The sequence below is a fragment of the Oncorhynchus gorbuscha genome, linkage group LG04 (genome assembly GCF_021184085.1).
Source record: "Oncorhynchus gorbuscha isolate QuinsamMale2020 ecotype Even-year linkage group LG04, OgorEven_v1.0, whole genome shotgun sequence".
In the NCBI taxonomy this organism is placed as follows: domain Eukaryota; kingdom Metazoa; phylum Chordata; class Actinopteri; order Salmoniformes; family Salmonidae; genus Oncorhynchus; species Oncorhynchus gorbuscha.
The window spans coordinates 19,039,465-19,061,751 of NC_060176.1; the positions used below are offsets into that span (position 1 = coordinate 19,039,465).

The 22,287-nt window shown below is 39.6% G+C and overlaps 1 protein-coding gene and 1 pseudogene across 1 annotated transcript; both read right to left on the minus strand.

Annotated features, from left to right (window-relative positions):
• Positions 1-169: 169 nt before the first annotated feature.
• LOC124033798 (trans-1,2-dihydrobenzene-1,2-diol dehydrogenase-like) lies at positions 170-17,560 on the minus strand. Its single transcript, XM_046346123.1, has 7 exons — positions 17,370-17,560; positions 16,742-16,853; positions 16,362-16,525; positions 15,933-16,185; positions 2,768-2,892; positions 2,461-2,611; positions 170-335 (listed from the first exon to the last, which is right to left on the minus strand). Exons 1-7 carry the CDS (start codon positions 17,457-17,459, stop codon positions 226-228), a joined length of 1,005 nt encoding a protein of 334 aa, XP_046202079.1. The 5' UTR covers positions 17,460-17,560; the 3' UTR covers positions 170-225.
• Positions 17,561-18,365: 805 nt separating this feature from the next.
• LOC124033128 lies at positions 18,366-21,131 on the minus strand (annotated as a pseudogene).
• Between the last annotated feature and the right edge of the window lie 1,156 nt (positions 21,132-22,287).

Here is a 22,287-nt window from a genome sequence, read left to right on the forward strand (position 1 = left end):
CTCTTAACTGGGTTCACAAGATTTGTGTACGTGCCATCTCAGACTGGCTTGGAGCTACTCACCAACTGCCACTGCATAGAATTTACACTCCAAATGTGCCTCAGTTCATTTTCTTAATGTGGTTTTAAAGGATTCATAGAATCTATGATATTAGGGAAAGTCAATTAAGTGTTTTGATGACAAAGACCATTTAGTGGATCATTTTATTAAACAAAGGTCTGTTGGTCACTGGCAGTCCTGGCTGTAAACCACTCCCACCTGCCTGCGTGCCTCACCCATCACCTCAGCCAGGAGCAGAGAGTCTGCCTGGGACATCCTGGGGCTCTCCTTCAGGCCTACAGGACACAAGAGAATCACTAGAGATTGCATTGTCTGACATGTTGCCATTAGGCAGAGCTTACATCAGAAGACATCTGCACTGAAGGTACAACTGTTTTCTGAGGAACACATCAAATAAAATGTTATTGGTCACATGCACTGACTACAACCGGTGTAGACTTTCTCAGGCCCATTCCCAACAATGTACAGTTGAAGTAAAATATTTGCTAAATTAAAATCTACTGAATGATGGCAAACTTGATGGTGTTGGAGTTGTGTGCGGCCACGCTGTCGTGGGTGAACAGGGAATCCAGGATGCCTACCCTTACCACCTGGGGGCAGCACGTCAGGAAGTCCTGGATCCAGTTGCAGAGGGGGGTGAATAGTCCCTAGCTCCTTAGATTAGTGATGGCACTCTCTTCTCTGTATACATCAATGATGTCGCTCTTGCTGCTGGTGAGTCTCTGATCCACCTCTACGTAGACTACACCATTCTGTATACTTCTGGCCATTTGGACACTTAACAACCCTCCAGGCAAGCTTCAATGCCATACAACTCTCCTTCCGTGGCCTCCAATTGCTCTTAAATACAAGTAAAACTAAATGCATGCTCTTCAACCGATCGCTACCTGCACCTACCCGCCTGTCCAACATCACTACTCTGGACGGCTCTGACTTAGAATACGTGGACAACTACAAATACTTAGGTGTCTGGTTAGACAACTCTCCTTCCAGACCCATATCAAACATCTCCAATCCAGAGTTAAATCTAGAATTGGCTTCCTATTTTGCAACAAAGCTTCCTTCACTCATGCTGCCAAACATACCCTTGTAAAACTGACCATCCTACCAATCCTCGACTTTGGTTGTCATTTACAAAATAGCCTCCAATAGCCTACTCAACAAATTGGATGCAGTCTATCACAGTGCAATCCGTTTTGTCACCAAAGCCCCACATACTGCCCACCATTGCGACCTGTACGCTCTCGTTGGCTGGCCCTCGCTTCATACTCGTCGCCAAACCCACTGGCTCCATGTCATCTACAAGACCCTGCTAGGTAAAGTCCCCCTTATCTCAGCTCGCTGGTCACCATAGCATCTCCCACCTGTAGCACACGTTCCAGCAGGTATATCTCTCTAGTCACCCCCAAAACCAATTCTTTCTTTGGCCGCCTCCTTCCAGTTCTCTGTTGCCAATGACTGGAACGAACTACAAAAATCTCAAACTGGAAACACTTATCTCCCTCACTAGCTTTAAGCACCAACTGTCAGAGCAGCTCACAGATTACTGCACCTGTACATAGCCCAGCTATAATTTAGCCCAAACAACTACCTCTTTTCCCAACTGTATTTTATTTATTTTGCTCCTTTGCACCCCATTATTTTTATTTCTACTTTGCACATTCTTCCATTGCAAAACTACCATTCCAGTGTTTTACTTGCTATATTGTATTTACTTTGCCACCATGGCCTTTTTTGCCTTTACCTCCCTTCTCACCTCATTTGCTCACATTGTATATAGACTTGTTTATACTGTATTATTGACTGTATGTTTGTTTTACTCCATGTGTAACTCTGTGTCGTTGTATCTGTCGAACTGCTTTGCTTTATCTTGGCCAGGTCGCAATTGTAAATGAGAAATTGTTCTCAACTTGCCTACCTGGTTAAATAAAGGTGAAATAAAAAATAAATAAAATATGGTGTTGAACTCTGAACTGTAGTCATTGAACAGCATTCTCACATAAGTGTTTATTTTGTCCAGGTGGGAAAGGGCAGTGTGGAGGGCAATAGAGACTGTGTCATCTCTGGATCTGTTGGGGCTCTATGCAAATCATCTCACAAATATTGTTTCTCCACACAAATACATATTTGTATTATTATTTCATGAAAAGGCCCATTGTTGAATTTGTCAGTGGTTTGTTTTGTCTGTGGAGTAGTCTCAGGAAACAGAAGTCTTGAGCTAGCTGAACGTCAGAGACATGTTGAGGGCATTTCAGATGGTTTGCTGCCATCTTGTTGTGATTTCACACTGAGTAAACAAGACATGGGTCTGTAACTGCTTCAACATCTAGGGAAGGCGGGGAGCAAGTTGAAAGGCAATCCATGTCACACACTGTTATATCTATGGTCTCATCAGTGTACCTTTGAGCAGGCACCGGCGCACCTCCTCTGCCTCGTAGCGCATCCCAGTGCTGTTGATGAAGTTGAGGGGCAGGTAGGGCTCAGGCAGAGTGTATTGAATCTCCTTCCCATTTACCACCAGGGAGGTAGGACACCATATGTGCTCAGGAACCTAGGGGAATTAACACACAGTGTACACCACCACTAGAATACATACTGTATAATTAGACTTTTTATGATTAGTAGGTGGTTTGAATTAGCTATGATATGACATTGATTCAACGTATCAAAAGTGTTTTTGGAGGAGTGTGTCCCTTGTAGAACCAACCCTGATGGTTCCCTTGGTGCCAATGATAACAGCGTCGTTGGGAAGCTCCACAGCAATAGAGCAGGTGAACACTGCCATTCTGTTCCTGGAGAACTTCAGGGTGACCACCATGCCTTCATCCACACCTAGCACAAACGCAATGATATGGCTGATAAAGAAATGCACCTGTTAACATGCTCAACACATATTGATACACGTTCCCTCCCTCCCAACATTTCAGTGGTCCTTCCATCATGTCATTTCCACAGACCATGTCGTCCATTCAAACTGGAGTGAACACGGGTCTACAGCTCTGCATTGTAATGAACATGCACTTGCTTAGTAGCACTGTCGTTGCAGGGAGTCATTAACATTACACTTTTGGACTACCTGAATAGCACGACGAAAATGTTTTCCGACAGTAAAAGTGATAGAGGTGAGAGTGAAGCCTAATCTAAGAAAAACTAGAAAGACTGGCCCTCTCCCGAGGTTAAACATGACAGAATTGACAGATTCAGTAGGTAATACGAAAACAGCTGTTGCACAACTTTTACAAGCAAACCATTGTAAACCTCAAGCTTAACGGTTATAAAGAAGACCATTGTCATTTAAGCCTCAGTGGCCAATGGAATGACTTCTGAGTGAACCCAAAGAGGGCAACAGAACAGACAACAGAGTGTAGGCCGTCATTGTAAATAAGAATTTCATTTTAAATGACTTGCCTAGTTAAATAAGAGGTACATTTTTTAAATGTTTAAAAACAACAGGGAGAAGACTAACACTGATATCACAGGAATATATATCAGAAGCAGGGAGTTGACACAAGGACTAAAATCTTAAAAGTGGAGGAATATAAAGATATGACCTTAGTGTTCTCTACAATTGCTAGCTGTGGTACTAGGATATCCCCAATAGGTAAAGCACTAGTAATATATCCCCAATAGGTAAATCACTAGTAATATATCCCCAATAGGTAAAGCACTAGTAATATATCCCCAATAGGTAGATCACTAGTAATATATCCCCAATAGGTAAAGCACTAGTAATATATCCCCAATAGGTAAAGCACTAGTAATATATCCCCAATAGGTAGATCACTAGTAATATATCCCATATAGGTAAAGCACTAGTAATATATCCCCAATAGGTAAAGCACTAGTAGGATATCCCCAATAGGTAAAGCACTAGTAATATATCCCCAATAGGTAAAGCACTAGTAATATATCCCCAATAGTTAAAGCACTAGTAATATATCCCCAATAGGTAAAGCACTAGTAATATATCCCCAATAGGTAAAGCACTAGTAATATATCCCCAATAGGTAAAGCACTAGTAGGATATCCCCAATAGGTAAAGCACTAGTAATATATCCCCAATAGGTAAAGCACTAGTAATATATCCCCAATAGGTAAAGCACTAGTAGGATATCCCCAATAGGTAAAGCACTAGTAGGATATCCCCAATAGGTAAAGCACTAGTAATATATCCCCAATAGGTAAAGCACTAGTAATATATCCCCAATAGGTAAAGCACTAGTAGGATATCCCCAATAGGTAAAGCACTAGTAGGATATCCCCAATAGGTAAAGCACTAGTAGGATATCCCCAATAGGTAAAGCACTAGTAATATATCCCCAATAGGTAAAGCACTAGTAATATATCCCCAATAGGTAAAGCACTAGTAGGATATCCCCAATAGGTAAAGCACTAGTAGGATATAAAGCACTAGTAATATATCCCCAATAGGTAAAGCACTAGTAGGATATCCCCAATAGGTAAAGCACTAGTAGGATATCCCCAATAGGTAAAGCACTAGTAGGATATCCCCAATAGGTAAAGCACTAGTAGGATATCCCCAATAGGTAAAGCACTAGTAGGATATCCCCAATAGGTAAAGCACTAGTAATATATCCCCAATAGGTAAAGCACTAGTAATATATCCCCAATAGGTAAAGCACTAGTAGGATATCCCCAATAGGTAAAGCACTAGTAATATATCCCCAATAGGTAGATCACTAGTAATATATCCCCAATAGGTAAAGCACTAGTAATATATCCCCAATAGGTAAAGCACTAGTAGGATATCCCCAATAGGTAAAGCACTAGTAGGATATCCCCAATAGGTAAAGCACTAGTAATATATCCCCAATAGGTAAAGCACTAGTAGGATATCCCCAATAGGTAAAGCACTAGTAGGATATCCCCAATAGGTAAAGCACTAGTAATATATCCCCAATAACTAAAGCACTAGTAATATATCCCCAATAGGTAAAGCACTAGTAATATATCCCCAATAGGTAAAGCACTAGTAGGATATCCCCAATAGGTAAAGCACTAGTAATATATCCCCAATAGGTAGATCACTAGTAATATATCCCCAATAGGTAAAGCACTAGTAATATATCCCCAATAGGTAAAGCACTAGTAGGATATCCCCAATAGGTAAAGCACTAGTAATATATCCCCAATAGGTAAAGCACTAGTAGGATATCCCCAATAGGTAAAGCACTAGTAATATATCCCCAATAGGTAAAGCACTAGTAGGATATCCCCAATAGGTAAAGCACTAGTAATATATCCCCAATAGGTAAAGCACTAGTAATATATCCCCAATAGGTAGATCACTAGTAATATATCCCCAATAGGTAGATCACTAGTAATATATCCCCAATAGGTAGATCACTAGTAATATATCCCCAATAGGTAAAGCACTAGTAATATATCCCCAATAGGTAAAGCACTAGTAGGATATCCCCAATAGGTAAAGCACTAGTAATATATCCCCAATAGGTAAAGCACTAGTAGGATATCCCCAATAGGTAAAGCACTAGTAATATATCCCCAATAGTTAAAGCACTAGTAATATATCCCCAATAGGTAAAGCACTAGTAATATATCCCCAATAGGTAAAGCACTAGTAATATATCCCCAATAGGTAAAGCACTAGTAATATATCCCCAATAGGTAAAGCACTAGTAATATATCCCCAATAGGTAAAGCACTAGTAATATATCCCCAATAGGTAAAGCACTAGTAATATATCCCCAATAGGTAAAGCACTAGTAATATATCCCCAATAGGTAAAGCACTAGTAATATATCCCCAATAGGTAAAGCACTAGTAATATATCCCCAATAGGTAGATCACTAGTAATATATCCCCAATAGGTAAAGCACTAGTAATATATCCCCAATAGGTAAAGCACTAGTAATATATCCCCAATAGGTAAATCACTAGTAATATATCCCCAATAGGTAAAGCACTAGTAGGATATCCCCAATAGGTAAAGCACTAGTAATATATCCCCAATAGGTAAAGCACTAGTAATATATCCCCAATAGGTAAAGCACTAGTAATATATCCCCAATAGGTAAAGCACTAGTAATATATCCCCAATAGGTAAAGCACTAGTAATATATCCCCAATAGGTAGATCACTAGTAATATATCCCCAATAGGTAAATCACTAGTAATATATCCCCAATAGGTAAAGCACTAGTAATATATCCCCAATAGGTAAAGCACTAGTAATATATCCCCAATAGGTAAAGCACTAGTAATATATCCCCAATAGGTAAAGCACTAGTAGGATATCCCCAATAGGTAAAGCACTAGTAATATATCCCCAATAGGTAAAGCACTAGTAATATATCCCCAATAGGTAGATCACTAGTAATATATCCCCAATAGGTAAAGCACTAGTAATATATCCCCAATAGGTAAAGCACTAGTAATATATCCCCAATAGGTAAAGCACTAGTAATATATCCCCAATAGGTAAAGCACTAGTAATATATCCCCAATAGGTAAAGCACTAGTAATATATCCCCAATAGGTAAAGCACTAGTAATATATCCCCAATAGGTAAAGCACTAGTAATATATCCCCAATAGGTAAAGCACTAGTATCCCCAATAACTAAAGACTATATCCCCAATAGGTAAAGCACTAGTAATATATCCCCAATAGGTAAAGCACTAGTAATATATCCCCAATAGGTAAAGCACTAGTAATATATCCCCAATAGGTAAAGCACTAGTAATATATCCCCAATAGGTAAAGCACTAGTAATATATCCCCAATAGGTAAAGCACTAGTAATATATCCCCAATAGGTAAAGCACTAGTAATATATCCCCAATAGGTAGATCACTAGTAATATATCCCCAATAGGTAAAGCACTAGTAATATATCCCCAATAGGTAAAGCACTAGTAATATATCCCCAATAGGTAAAGCACTAGTAATATATCCCCAATAGGTAAAGCACTAGTAATATATCCCCAATAGGTAAAGCACTAGTAATATATCCCCAATAGGTAAAGCACTAGTAATATATCCCCAATAGGTAAAGCACTAGTAATATATCCCCAATAGGTAAAGCACTAGTAATATATCCCCAATAGGTAAAGCACTAGTAATATATCCCCAATAGGTAGATCACTAGTAATATATCCCCAATAGGTAGATCACTAGTAATATATCCCCAATAGGTAAAGCACTAGTAATATATCCCCAATAGGTAAAGCACTAGTAATATATCCCCAATAGGTAAAGCACTAGTAATATATCCCCAATAGGTAAAGCACTAGTAATATATCCCCAATAGGTAAAGCACTAGTAATATATCCCCAATAGGTAAAGCACTAGTAATATATCCCCAATAGGTAAAGCACTAGTAATATATCCCCAATAGGTAAAGCACTAGTAATATATCCCCAATAGGTAAAGCACTAGTAATATATCCCCAATAGGTAAAGCACTAGTAGGATATCCCCAATAGGTAAAGCACTAGTAATATATCCCCAATAGGTAAAGCACTAGTAATATATCCCCAATAGGTAAAGCACTAGTAATATATCCCCAATAGGTAAGGCACTAGTAATATATCCCCAATAGGTAAGGCACTAGTAATATATCCCCAATAGGTAAAGCACTAGTAATATATCCCCAATAGGTAGATCACTAGTAATATATCCCCAATAGGTAAAGCACTAGTAATATATCCCCAATAGGTAAAGCACTAGTAGGATATCCCCAATAGGTAAAGCACTAGTAATATATCCCCAATAGGTAAAGCACTAGTAGGATATCCCCAATAGGTAAAGCACTAGTAATATATCCCCAATAGGTAAAGCACTAGTAGGATATCCCCAATAGGTAAAGCACTAGTAATATATCCCCAATAGGTAAAGCACTAGTAATATATCCCCAATAGGTAGATCACTAGTAATATATCCCCAATAGGTAGATCACTAGTAATATATCCCCAATAGGTAGATCACTAGTAATATATCCCCAATAGGTAAAGCACTAGTAATATATCCCCAATAGGTAAAGCACTAGTAATATATCCCCAATAACTAAAGACTAGTAGGATATCCCCAATAGGTAAAGCACTAGTAGGATATCCCCAATAGGTAAAGCACTAGTAATATATCCCCAATAGGTAAAGCACTAGTAGGATATCCCCAATAGGTAAAGCACTAGTAATATATCCCCAATAGGTAGATCACTAGTAATATATCCCCAATAGGTAAAGCACTAGTAGGATATCCCCAATAGGTAAAGCACTAGTAATATATCCCCAATAGGTAAAGCACTAGTAATATATCCCCAATATGTAGATCACTAGTAATATATCCCCAATAGGTAAAGCACTAGTAATATATCCCCAATAGGTAAAGCACTAGTAATATATCCCCAATAGGTAAAGCACTAGTAATATATCCCCAATAGGTAAAGCACTAGTAGGATATCCCCAATAGGTAAAGCACTAGTAATATATCCCCAATAGGTAAAGCACTAGTAATATATCCCCAATAGGTAAAGCACTAGTAGGATATCCCCAATAGGTAAAGCACTAGTAATATATCCCCAATAGGTAAAGCACTAGTAGGATATCCCCAATAGGTAAAGCACTAGTAATATATCCCCAATAGGTAGATCACTAGTAATATATCCCCAATAGGTAAAGCACTAGTAGGATATCCCCAATAGGTAAAGCACTAGTAATATATCCCCAATAGGTAAAGCACTAGTAATATATCCCCAATAGGTAAAGCACTAGTAATATATCCCCAATAGGTAAAGCACTAGTAATATATCCCCAATAGGTAAAGCACTAGTAATATATCCCCAATAGGTAAAGCACTAGTAATATCCCCAATAGGTAAAAGCACTAGTAATATATAGGTAAAGCACTAGTAATATATCCCCAATAGGTAAAGCACTAGTAATATATCCCCAATAGGTAAAGCACTAGTAATATATCCCCAATAGGTAAAGCACTAGTAATATATCCCCAATAGGTAAAGCACTAGTAATATATCCCCAATATGTAGATCACTAGTAATATATCCCCAATAGGTAAAGCACTAGTAATATATCCCCAATAGGTAGATCACTAGTAATATATCCCCAATAGGTAAAGCACTAGTAATATATCCCCAATAGGTAAAGCACTAGTAGGATATCCCCAATAGGTAAAGCACTAGTAATATATCCCCAATAGGTAGATCACTAGTAATATATCCCCAATAGGTAAAGCACTAGTAGGATATCCCCAATAGGTAAAGCACTAGTAATATATCCCCAATAGGTAAATCACTAGTAATATATCCCCAAAGGTAAAGCACTAGTAATATATCCCCAATAGGTAAAGCACTAGTAATATATCCCCAATAGGTAAAGCACTAGTAATATATCCCCAATAGGTAAAGCACTAGTAATATATCCCCAATAGGTAAAGCACTAGTAATATATCCCCAATAGGTAAAGCACTAGTAATATATCCCCAATAGGTAAAGCACTAGTAATATATCCCCAATAGGTAAAGCACTAGTAATATATCCCCAATAGGTAAAGCACTAGTAATATATCCCCAATAGGTAAAGCACTAGTAATATATCCCCAATAGGTAAAGCACTAGTAATATATCCCCAATAGGTAAAGCACTAGTAATATATCCCCAATAGGTAAAGCACTAGTAATATATCCCCAATAGGTAAAGCACTAGTAATATATCCCCAATAGGTAAAGCACTAGTAATATATCCCCAATAGGTAAAGCACTAGTAATATATCCCCAATAGGTAAAGCACTAGTAATATATCCCCAATAGGTAAAGCACTAGTAATATATCCCCAATAGGTAAAGCACTAGTAATATATCCCCAATAGGTAAAGCACTAGTAATATATCCCCAATAGGTAAAGCACTAGTAATATATCCCCAATAGGTAAAGCACTAGTAATATATCCCCAATAGGTAAAGCACTAGTAATATATCCCCAATAGGTAAAGCACTAGTAATATATCCCCAATAGGTAAAGCACTAGTAATATATCCCCAATAGGTAAAGCACTAGTAATATATCCCCAATAGGTAAAGCACTAGTAATATATCCCCAATAGGTAAAGCACTAGTAATATATCCCCAATAGGTAAAGCACTAGTAATATATCCCCAATAGGTAAAGCACTAGTAATATATCCCCAATAGGTAAAGCACTAGTAATATATCCCCAATAGGTAAAGCACTAGTAATATATCCCCAATAGGTAAAGCACTAGTAATATATCCCCAATAGGTAAAGCACTAGTAATATATCCCCAATAGGTAAAGCACTAGTAATATATCCCCAATAGGTAAAGCACTAGTAATATATCCCCAATAGGTAAATATCCCCACTAGTAATATATCCCCAATAGGTAAAGCACTAGTAATATATCCCCAATAGGTAAAGCACTAGTAATATATCCCCAATAGGTAAAGCACTAGTAATATATCCCCAATAGGTAAAGCACTAGTAATATATCCCCAATAGGTAAAGCACTAGTAATATATCCCAATAGGTAAAGCACTAGTAATATATCCCCAATAGGTAAAGCACTAGTAATATATCCCCAATAGGTAAATCACTAGTAATATATCCCAATAGGTAGATCACTAGTAATATATCCCCAATAGGTAGATCACTAGTAATATATCCCCAATAGGTAAAGCACTAGTAATATATCCCCAATAGGTAAAGCACTAGTAATATATCCCCAATAGGTAAAGCACTAGTAATATATCCCCAATAGGTAAAGCACTAGTAATATATCCCCAATAGGTAAAGCACTAGTAATATATCCCCAATAGGTAAAGCACTAGTAATATATCCCCAATAGGTAAAGCACTAGTAATATATCCCCAATAGGTAAAGCACTAGTAATATATCCCCAATAGGTAAAGCACTAGTAATATATCCCCAATAGGTAAAGCACTAGTAATATATCCCCAATAGGTAAAGCACTAGTAATATATCCCCAATAGGTAAAGCACTAGTAATATATCCCCAATAGGTAAAGCACTAGTAATATATCCCCAATAGGTAAAGCACTAGTAATATATCCCCAATAGGTAAAGCACTAGTAATATATCCCCAATAGGTAAAGCACTAGTAATATATCCCCAATAGGTAAAGCACTAGTAATATATCCCCAATAGGTAAAGCACTAGTAATATATCCCCAATAGGTAAAGCACTAGTAATATATCCCCAATAGGTAAAGCACTAGTAATATATCCCCAATAGGTAAAGCACTAGTAATATATCCCCAATAGGTAAAGCACTAGTAATATATCCCCAATAGGTAAAGCACTAGTAATATATCCCCAATAGGTAAAGCACTAGTAATATATCCCAATAGGTAAAGCACTAGTAATATATCCCCAATAGGTAAATCACTAGTAATATATCCCCAATAGGTAAAGCACTAGTAATATATCCCCAATAGGTAAAGCACTAGTAATATATCCCCAATAGGTAGATCACTAGTAATATATCCCCAATAGGTAAAGCACTAGTAATATATCCCCAATAGGTAAATCACTAGTAATATATCCCCAATAGGTAAATCACTAGTAATATATCCCCAATAGGTAAAGCACTAGTAATATATCCCCAATAGGTAAAGCACTAGTAATATATCCCCAATAGGTAAAGCACTAGTAATATATCCCCAATAGGTAAAGCACTAGTAATATATCCCCAATAGGTAAAGCACTAGTAATATATCCCCAATAGGTAAAGCACTAGTAATATATCCCCAATAGGTAAAGCACTAGTAATATATCCCCAATAGGTAAAGCACTAGTAATATATCCCCAATAGGTAAAGCACTAGTAATATATCCCCAATAGGTAAAGCACTAGTAATATATCCCCAATAGGTAAAGCACTAGTAATATATCCCCAATAGGTAAAGCACTAGTAATATATCCCCAATAGGTAAAGCACTAGTAATATATCCCCAATAGGTAAAGCACTAGTAATATATCCCCAATAGGTAAAGCACTAGTAATATATCCCCAATAGGTAAAGCACTAGTAATATATCCTAGTAATATATCCCCAATAGGTAAAGCACTAGTAATATATCCCCAATAGGTAAAGCACTAGTAATATATCCCCAATAGGTAAAGCACTAGTAATATATCCCCAATAGGTAAAGCACTAGTAATATATCCCCAATAGGTAAAGCACTAGTAATATATCCCCAATAGGTAAAGCACTAGTAATATATCCCCAATAGGTAAAGCACTAGTAATATATCCCCAATAGGTAAAGCACTAGTAATATATCCCCAATAGGTAAAGCACTAGTAATATATCCCCAATAGGTAAAGCACTAGTAATATATCCCCAATAGGTAAAGCACTAGTAATATATCCCCAATAGGTAAAGCACTAGTAATATATCCCCAAGGTAAAGCACTAGTAATATATCCCCAATAGGTAAAGCACTAGTAGGATATCCCCAATAGGTAAAGCACTAGTAATATATCCCCAATAGGTAAAGCACTAGTAATATATCCCCAATAGGTAAAGCACTAGTAATATATCCCAATAGGTAAAGCACAGTAATATATCCCCAAGGTAAAGCACTAGTAATATATCCCCAATAGGTAAAGCACTAGTAATATATCCCCAATAGGTAAAGCACTAGTAATATATCCCCAATAGGTAAAGCACTAGTAATATATCCCCAATAGGTAAAGCACTAGTAATATATCCCCAATAGGTAAAGCACTAGTAATATATCCCCAATAGGTAAAGCACTAGTAATATATCCCCAATAGGTAAAGCACTAGTAATATATCCCCAATAGGTAAAGCACTAGTAATATATCCCCAATAGGTAAAGCACTAGTAATATATCCCCAATAGGTAAAGCACTAGTAATATATCCCCAATAGGTAAAGCACTAGTAATATATCCCCAATAGGTAAAGCACTAGTAATATATCCCCAATAGGTAAAGCACTAGTAATATATCCCCAATAGGTAAAGCACTAGTAATATATCCCCAATAGGTAAAGCACTAGTAATATATCCCCAATAGGTAAAGCACTAGTAATATATCCCCAATAGGTAAAGCACTAGTAATATATCCCCAATAGGTAAAGCACTAGTAATATATCCCCAATAGGTAAAGCACTAGTAATATATCCCCAATAGGTAAAGCACTAGTAATATATCCCCAATAGGTAAAGCACTAGTAATATATCCCCAATAGGTAAAGCACTAGTAATATATCCCCAATAGGTAAAGCACTAGTAATATATCCCCAATAGGTAAAGCACTAGTAATATACTAGTAATATATCCCCAATAGGTAAAGCACTAGTAATATATCCCCAATAGGTAAAGCACTAGTAATATATCCCCAATAGGTAGATCACTAGTAATATATCCCCAATAGGTAAAGCACTAGTAATATATCCCCAATAGGTAAAGCACTAGTAGGATATCCCCAATAACTAAAGACTAATAGGATATCCCCAATAGCTAAAGCACTAGTAATATATCCCCAATAGGTAAATCACTAGTAATATATCCCCAATAGGTAAAGCACTAGTAATATATCCCCAATAGGTAAAGCACTAGTAATATATCCCCAATAGGTAAAGCACTAGTAATATATCCCCAATAGGTAAAGCACTAGTAATATATCCCCAATAGGTAAAGCACTAGTAATATATCCCCAATAGGTAAAGCACTAGTAATATATCCCCAATAGGTAGATCACTAGTAATATATCCCCAATAGGTAAAGCACTAGTAATATATCCCCAATAGGTAAAGCACTAGTAATATATCCCCAATAGGTAAAGCACTAGTAATATATCCCCAATAGGTAAAGCACTGGTAATATATCCCCAATAGGTAGATCACTAGTAATATATACCCAATAGGTAAAGCACTAGTAGGATATCCCCAATAACTAAAGACTAGTAGGATATCCCCAATAACTAAAGACTAGTAGGATATCCCCAATACTAAAGACTAGTAATATAAAGACTAGTAGGATATCCCCAATAGGTAAAGACTAGTAGGATATCCCCAATAACTAAAGACTAGTAGGATATCCCCAATAACTAAAGACTAGTAGGATATCCCCAATAACTAAAGACTAGTAGGATATCCCCAATAACTAAAGCACTGGTAATATATCCCCAATAACTAAAGACTAGTAGGATATCCCCAATAACTAAAGACTAGTAGGATATCCCCAATAACTAAAGACTAGTAGGATATCCCCAATAACTAAAGACTAGTAGGATATCCCCAATAACTAAAGACTAGTAGGATATCCCCAATAACTAAAGACTAGTAGGATATCCCCAATAACTAAAGACTAGTAGGATATCCCCAATAACTAAAGCACTGGTAATATATCCCCAATAACTAAAGACTAGTAGGATATCCCCAATAACTAAAGCACTAGTAGGATATCCCCAATAACTAAAGCCTAGTAGGATATCCCCAATAACTAAAGCACTAGTAGGATATCCCCTAAAATAGGTAAAGCACTAGTAATATATCCCCAATAATAAAGACTAGTAATAGCAATAACTAAAGACTATAGGATATCCCCAATAACTAAAGCACTAGTAATATATCCCCAATAGGTAAAGCACTAGTAATATATCCCCAATAGGTAAAGCACTAGTAATATATCCCCAATAGGTAAAGCACTAGTAATATATCCCCAATAGGTAGATCACTAGTAATATATCCCCAATAGGTAAAGCACTAGTAATATATCCCCAATAGGTAAAGCACTAGTAATATATCCCCAATAGGTAGATCACTAGTAATATATCCCCAATAGGTAAAGCACTAGTAATATATCCCCAATAGGTAAAGCACTAGTAATATATCCCCAATAGGTAAAGCACTAGTAATATATCCCCAATAGGTAAAGCACTAGTAATATATCCCCAATAGGTAAAGCACTAGTAATATATCCCCAATAGGTAAAGCACTAGTAATATATCCCCAATAGGTAAAGCACTAGTAATATATCCCCAATAGGTAAAGCACTAGTAATATATCCCCAATAGGTAAAGCACTAGTAATATATCCCCAATAGGTAAAGCACTAGTAATATATCCCCAATAGGTAAAGCACTAGTAATATATCCCCAATAGGTAGATCACTAGTAATATATCCCCAATAGGTAAAGCACTAGTAATATATCCCCAAGGTAAAGGTAATATATAAAGCACTAGTAATATATCCCCAATAGGTAAAGCACTAGTAATATATCCCCAATAGGTAAAGCACTAGTAATATATCCCCAATAGGTAAAGCACTAGTAATATATCCCCAATAGGTAAAGCACTAGTAATATATCCCCAATAGGTAAAGCACTAGTAATAATATATCCCCAATAGGTAAAGCACTAGTAATATATCCCCAATAGGTAAAGCACTAGTAATATATCCCCAATAGGTAAAGCACTAGTAATATATCCCCAATAGGTAAAGCACTAGTAATATATCCCCAATAGGTAAAGCACTAGTAATATATCCCCAATAGGTAAAACACTAGTAATATATCCCCAATAGGTAAAGCACTAGTAATATATCCCCAATAGGTAAAGCACTAGTAATTTATCCCCAATAGGTAAAGCACTAGTAATTTATCCCCAATAGGTAAAGCACTAGTAATATATCCCCAATAGGTAGATCACTAGTAATATATCCCCAATAGGTAAAGCACTAGTAATATATCCCCAATAGGTAAAGCACTAGTAATTTATCCCCAATAGCTAGATCACTAGTAATATATCCCCAATAGGTAGATCACTAGTACCCCCAATATCTACAACTAGTATTCGTTTCTAAGTGTCCCATCGCTGTCTCACTACCTGTTTCCAGACAGACACCGGTGGCTTGGATGCACTCAGGCTTCTCTCCTTTGTACACCATGCATATAAACTGCAGGCAGTAGATGCCGATGTCCAGCAGCGCCCCTCCTCCCAGCTCCTTCTCCACCGCTCTGGGCACGTGCATGAGGGGCACCCCAAAGTCTGCCTTTACCATCTTCACCTCACCCACCTCCCCCCGAGACAGCAGGCGCTCGATCTCCAGAGAAGCTGGGAAGAAGCGGGTCCACACTGCCTGGAGCATCAAGGGAGGAGGAGGGAGAGCACTATGGTTAAACACAAATACATGAACAAAGATGAATGAAGTATTATTTTTAACACACACGGAGCTGCCTTCACCTGAGTGCTGTTGAAACACTGGCTGGGTATGTGACGTGGTCATAATGACACAGGTGTAACTGTCCGTTTTACCTCCATCAGAAAGACTTTGTTCATCTTAGCAGAGGCCACCAGCTCTTGTACCTCTCTGAGGTTCATGGCCATAGGCTTCTCACACAGCACATTCTTCTGGGCCTTCATGAAGAGCATGCCAACTGGCAGGTGGTATGGGTGGATGGTGCCCACATATACCACCTCTACCCACACACAGTGACAATGAGGAGACAGGATTAAGGATACATTTTAAAGAATTAGAAGAGGAATACATTGTATTACTGGACATGAGGCCGTTTCGAAAAATGGCATAATAGAAAGGCACTAATAAACACTGTTCTGACGCATATTACACACGCCGAGAGGGACATTAAGCACCTGAGGTGACGGCTAGATTATGTTTGAGACAAGACACTGACCAATCTCTGGATCTCTGGCCAGTTCCTCATAGCTGCCGTAGGCTTGAGGGATGCTGTGCTTCTTTGCAAACGCCTCAGCATCCTGTAGTTTCCGTGCTGCCACAGCAACAATCTAGGGAAGACCAAAAGGTGGGCTTTTTCATTCATTCATCACTTTACATTTGCAACATGTTTGTGGCATGTGGCACTTTTAAATAAGCCACTTTCACATTTCGATATTACATTTCCCCACATGCTCATTTAGTTCGAGTTTTACGGTAAATCATTCATTTGTGCAGAGTGTACCGTGTGGCAGTAAACGAGAATGTAATGTCAGCAACTCGAAAATTTTCATTACAATGGGCCACATTGTAACTGTTTACAATCTACTTAAATTTAACTACATGGGTGCAGCGCAACCTTCTGTTTTCTGATCATAAAACGGATGGGTATAATTTGTTGAACGTTCCAACAGGAATCGGAAACTTCGTAAAGTACAAGGTTGCCAACAAACAACGCATACAACAGTTCAGATCATTCACGTCCATTTGAAACTCCACGCCGACGATAGCCAACTGAGGCTTGAACACGGCTACAATAAAGTCTGTGGTGGTGGGTGTCACTGTCTACTGTAAACGGGTACAAGTACCTGATGGTCTCCGGGAGGGAGGGTTTTCAGTGCCACTGTGAAATCATGGCTGATTTTCCCGGCGCTACAGATTCCCCACCTGGTTGCCATATTGGCGTAGAAAACATGTAACTATTCACAGGCAGGTGGAGACAGACTCTGTTTTGATGAAATGACGAGACAGCGTCATTGACGCGAGTAACCAACCAGCCGTGTTCGGAATATTACAAATACATCCGGGTATATGAGGCATACACGTTATATAACACCAGTGTTGCAGTAACGTACATTTACCAACAGATGGCATCAACGTGCCATTTTACACCCATAAAAGACCGAGGTTTGGTGGTGATTTTTATTGTGTCTAATGAATAAATGATGTTCATATTTTGCATTAGGCCTACAACACTTCAAATCTTTAATATAAAACATTTTAATTACTTTTAGATTACATTATTTCCCCATGTGTTGCTTGGTGTACTGAAACCTAAAAGCTGGCCAAGGTAGCCTATGTTGTCAAATGTGCCATATCTAAACTTGCTGAATCATCAGGCCTTTTTTCCACCTATGACCTTGGGTAGCAAAGTCATTGGTCGTTGTTTACTCAGACAATAGTTTTCAATATGGGGGTCCGACAAAGTGTCTATGACAATTTGTTTTTTCTCCAATTTCGAATGTATTCTGACTGATGATCACCCTCTTTGGATGATCTTGTCACCTCATGAAATAAACCTCACCATGACAATCAGTGTCCTTTATTGAACCCATTAATCATACACTTCACTGTGACAGAATTTGGTACTCTTAATTTAACCTGTCAGTCTTAGCAGCTCACAGTAGCCTACTAATCAACTCAGGCTTCCTTGTCTTTATCGTCATCGTGTTCAAATTTGTCTCACATCAGGTGCAAGCTGTATAGGGCTGAGTCGTGAGGGGATCATATACACTCAGGGCTTGATCTCTCTCTCCTGCCTCAAACAGCTCTGTCCATGTCCAGGTCCTGTGGCACAGGTCAGATGGACCATGGTCGAGTGGCAAGTGAGGGGTGGTTATTGGCGGTCCTGGTTGAAGACCACTCCCACTTGTTTCCTGCACTGATTCATAACCTCAGTGAGCAGGGCCGACTCAGACAGGGGCATTCTGGGGCTCTCCTTCAGTCCTGCGGAAGAGAAGGAGAAATTGACTGACTATTGTAAGCAGAAATCGACTGACTGTATTGTAAGCAAAGGTTCAGGTTGGAAGCGGCATGTATAACAACAATGTTATTGTTTATTTTACTGTTTTACGGTTTATTTTCTAGGATCAACCAACGGCAGTGCAATTGAATTGTTGTTTTATATCTGTTCAAACAAACACTCATCTTAGAACAGAGAAATTGTGTTTTTCTCCGGTAAGACCTTGCGAGCCACCATACCTTTGAGCAGGCACTGCCTGACTTCCTCAGCTTCGTAGCGCAGCCCAGTGCTGTTTGTGAAGTTCAGAGGTAAGGAGGGCTCCGGCAGGGGGTACTGTGTCGTCTTCCCATTCACCTCCAGTGTGGTGGGACAATGCATGGGACCTAGAACCTGAGAGGACATGAAACAGCCATTATGTTTTATGTGTATACTTATCAGTTTATGCATGTATAAATAATATGTCTCAATGAAATCTCAATCAGGGACATACTGCAGATCAGACATTGTTTAGCATTTGTCGGCTCTCATCAGCATACTACATTTCCCCTAAATGAAGATAAAACAGACTGGGACGTTTAAAGGTTGATTCAGTAGCAACATACCCTGATGGTGCCGTTGTTCCGCTGATGGTGGCGTCGTTAGGCAGTGAAACAGCGATGGAGAAGAAACAGAAAGCCAGCCTGTTCCTGGGAAACTTCATCACCACCACCATGGACTCATCCACTCCTGGCAACCATCAACAGGTCAAACGGAAAGTTCGCCCTTTACACTTCAATAAGTAATGAATTATTGTCGTAGGCCTAGTTAATACTGACCCCAATGTTAATCTGATCCTTTGGTTGTGCCCAATTCCAAACTCATTGTCCCCGTCCCACCCTCTCTGGTTTACTTGATCGGTACTTGGTTTACATGACCAGTGAGTAGTATCTTGTGATAGATTGTTAGCTGGCCAGCACGCACAGGATATTTGGTACTACATGTAGGTGCCAAGATTAATACCTGAGTTGAGAAGAACTCCAGTGGCATGGATGGACTCTGGCCTCTCCCCGTTGAACGCCATCAGCACAAACTGCAAGGTGTAGACCCCAATGTCCAGCAGTGCCTCCTCCCAGCTTCTTCTCCACCGAGCGGGGGATGTGAAGCTGAGGGGAGCCAAAAGAGGCCTTCACCAGCTTTACGTCGCCGTTGGCGTCCTCAGCCAGCAGCCTGCGAACCTCCCTGTGCAGTGGGAAATGGGACCAGATGGCCTGGGAGAGGACAGAGAGAGCCCATCACCTCACAGAGTGGACAGACTGATCAACAAAATCCGGCCATATATTTGCCAGACCTTTGTTCAAATATATGTGTATTTGAGGATCTGGTATTTAAAATACTTTTTTTCTGTATTTGAGTATTTTCAAATACACAGCCCAAAACAAGTACTTTTATTTGAATATGTCAGTGGTTATTTGTAAACACCAAATAGTCTACCAAATTGTATTTGATAGTATTTTCAAATACCTTTTCAAATATTATATTCAAATACCTGGGTTAAACGTACGGGAGTGTATTTGAGTATTTTCAAATACTTTGCAAGTGTATTTCCAAATACTTAGTTACTTGTCTTTTCAAATAAAAGATATCTGAATACTTACTTTAGATATTTTAAATAGTATTTGAGCCCAGGTCTGATATTTGCTACAACAATGTGACAACAGTACAAATGGTGAGACTCAAGCAATAAATCATGTTAACAGACTGAGCCACGTTTATGGAAACCCCAACTCTCATGGAGCCTTTCCCACACCTCCATGAGAAAGACGTTGGACTTCTTGGAGGCAGCAATGAGGTCCCCCACCTCCTTGGATTTCATGGCGAAGGGCTTCTCACACAGCATGTTCTTCCCTGCGTGGAGTACCAGCAGGCCCAGGCGCCAGTGCTCCGTGGGCAGCACGCCCAGGTACACCATGTCTGCAGGGACAGTCACACAGTACACAGACTGGAGGCTGATTTTCAAACAGTTACGTCATTAAGCCATTATCTGTGGCTGCACAGACAGGCCCTCCGAGGCTGTTAACCCACCAATCTCTGGGTCGCTGGCCAGCTCTTCATAGCTCCCATAGGCCTTGGGGATGCTGTGCTTCTTGGCAAACTCCCGGGCACGCTCCAGACTCCTCGCAGCCACCGCCACTATCTGGAATGAGAGGGGAAAACACACAGACATTCATCACTTCTAGGCAAGCTGTCAGTGCCGACGGGAGGTGGGAGGGGGGAGTGAGAGAGCAAGAGAGAGAGAGAGAGAGAGAGAGAGAGAGAGAGAGAGAGAGAGAGAGAGAGAGATAGAGAGAGAGAGAGAGAGAGAAAGAGAGAGAGAGAGAGAGAGAGAGAGAGAGAGAGAGAGAGAGAGAGAGAGAGAGAGAGAGAGAGAGAGAGAGAGAGAGAGAGAGAGAGAGAGAGAGAGGCAGGAGGAAGAGAGACATCCAGCATGTGAATCACAATAGAATGTGTTTGTTTTGGGTGGGTGGGTGGAGTGGGGTACCTGGTGGTCTCCAGGAGGGAGGGTTTTCATGGCCACACTAAAGTCGTGGCTGATCTTCCCCGCACCGCAGAGTCCCCACCGGGTCGCCATATTGAACAGATGGTAGTTGGCAGGTAAGAGGGGCTGTGCCTGGGCCTCGGGTCAGAGCTGAGGAGAGCGGTTGTGACCTTGTGGAGTGCCGGATCGTCAGATGTAGTGGAGCTCCACAGAGCTGGTAGCTTCACCCTGGAGAGCTGCTGCTGCATTTATATGCTGGAGAGGCTGGGAATACCAGCTCTCCACTCTGCTGCCCCTCGAGAGGCAGGAGTATCACACACACACACTCATACATATGCGTAAGCACACACACACACACACACACACACACACACACACACACACACACACACACACACACACACACACACACACACACACACACACACACACACACACACACACACACACACACGAGCGCACACACACACATACGCACACACACACACACAAACCTCGGAGCACCACCACAGGTTCATACAGTCATGTAATGCTGCTGCTGATACAAGTCTCTTACAACCAGGCCAAAGTGGTTTGTACCGGTTGTCTCTGACAATCTGTAACAGGACAGTTCAATGGAATTCTCCAGCAACATTAGCATCATGGGGAACTGGACGGTTTAATCTGGGACATGATCACTGTCCCAGAACGCTGCAGGTCAACCCGGGGAAGCTGGGACTATTAGGAAGGAGGTAGGGGGCTGTGATTAGGCATTGATTAGCCTGCAAGGGCTTGACAGCAGCACACAGGCCAATGGTTAAACTGGAGCCCCACAGGGACCACTGGGGTGAACAAGTAGGCTGTGCAGTGTTCACAAGATCCCATAGGAACACACAGTACAGCCAAGCACAGTTGTTTAGCTGCTGGTCAATACACTGAGCTAGGATGACTATGGAAATGAGAGAGCTCAGTTGCCCCTGGGCTAAACATCAAACAGTTATGACAGATTCATTACCAGAACGGATAAACAGATGGATTACCAGAACGGACCACTAGATGGCAACATGTTATAAGTGTAGTTCAGGGATCCTGCAAAGCTCTGAGAATTTCAAATGGATTATTGTTGTGTGTTACATTATAAAAGCATCATCAGGTATCAAACAAGTGTCAACCCGAAAATACAATTGTTTACATTTCTGGAAATGGCCATAGCATCTGATTAGAGAAAAAAATACATTTATTTTGTTTTCTAATTGTTGTGCAACTTGTA

Coding starts and splice junctions, on each gene's coding strand:
- LOC124033798 (XM_046346123.1), bottom strand. CDS start 17,459: ATGGCAACCAGGTGGGGAATCTGTAGCGCCGGGAAAATCAGCCATGAT. Junction 16,526..16,741: donor GGCCAGAGATCCAGAGATTG/GTCAGTGTCTTG, acceptor GTGTGTGGGTAG/AGGTGGTATATGTGGGCACC. Junction 2,612..2,767: donor GCACCAAGGGAACCATCAGG/GTTGGTTCTACA, acceptor TAATTCCCCTAG/GTTCCTGAGCACATATGGTG.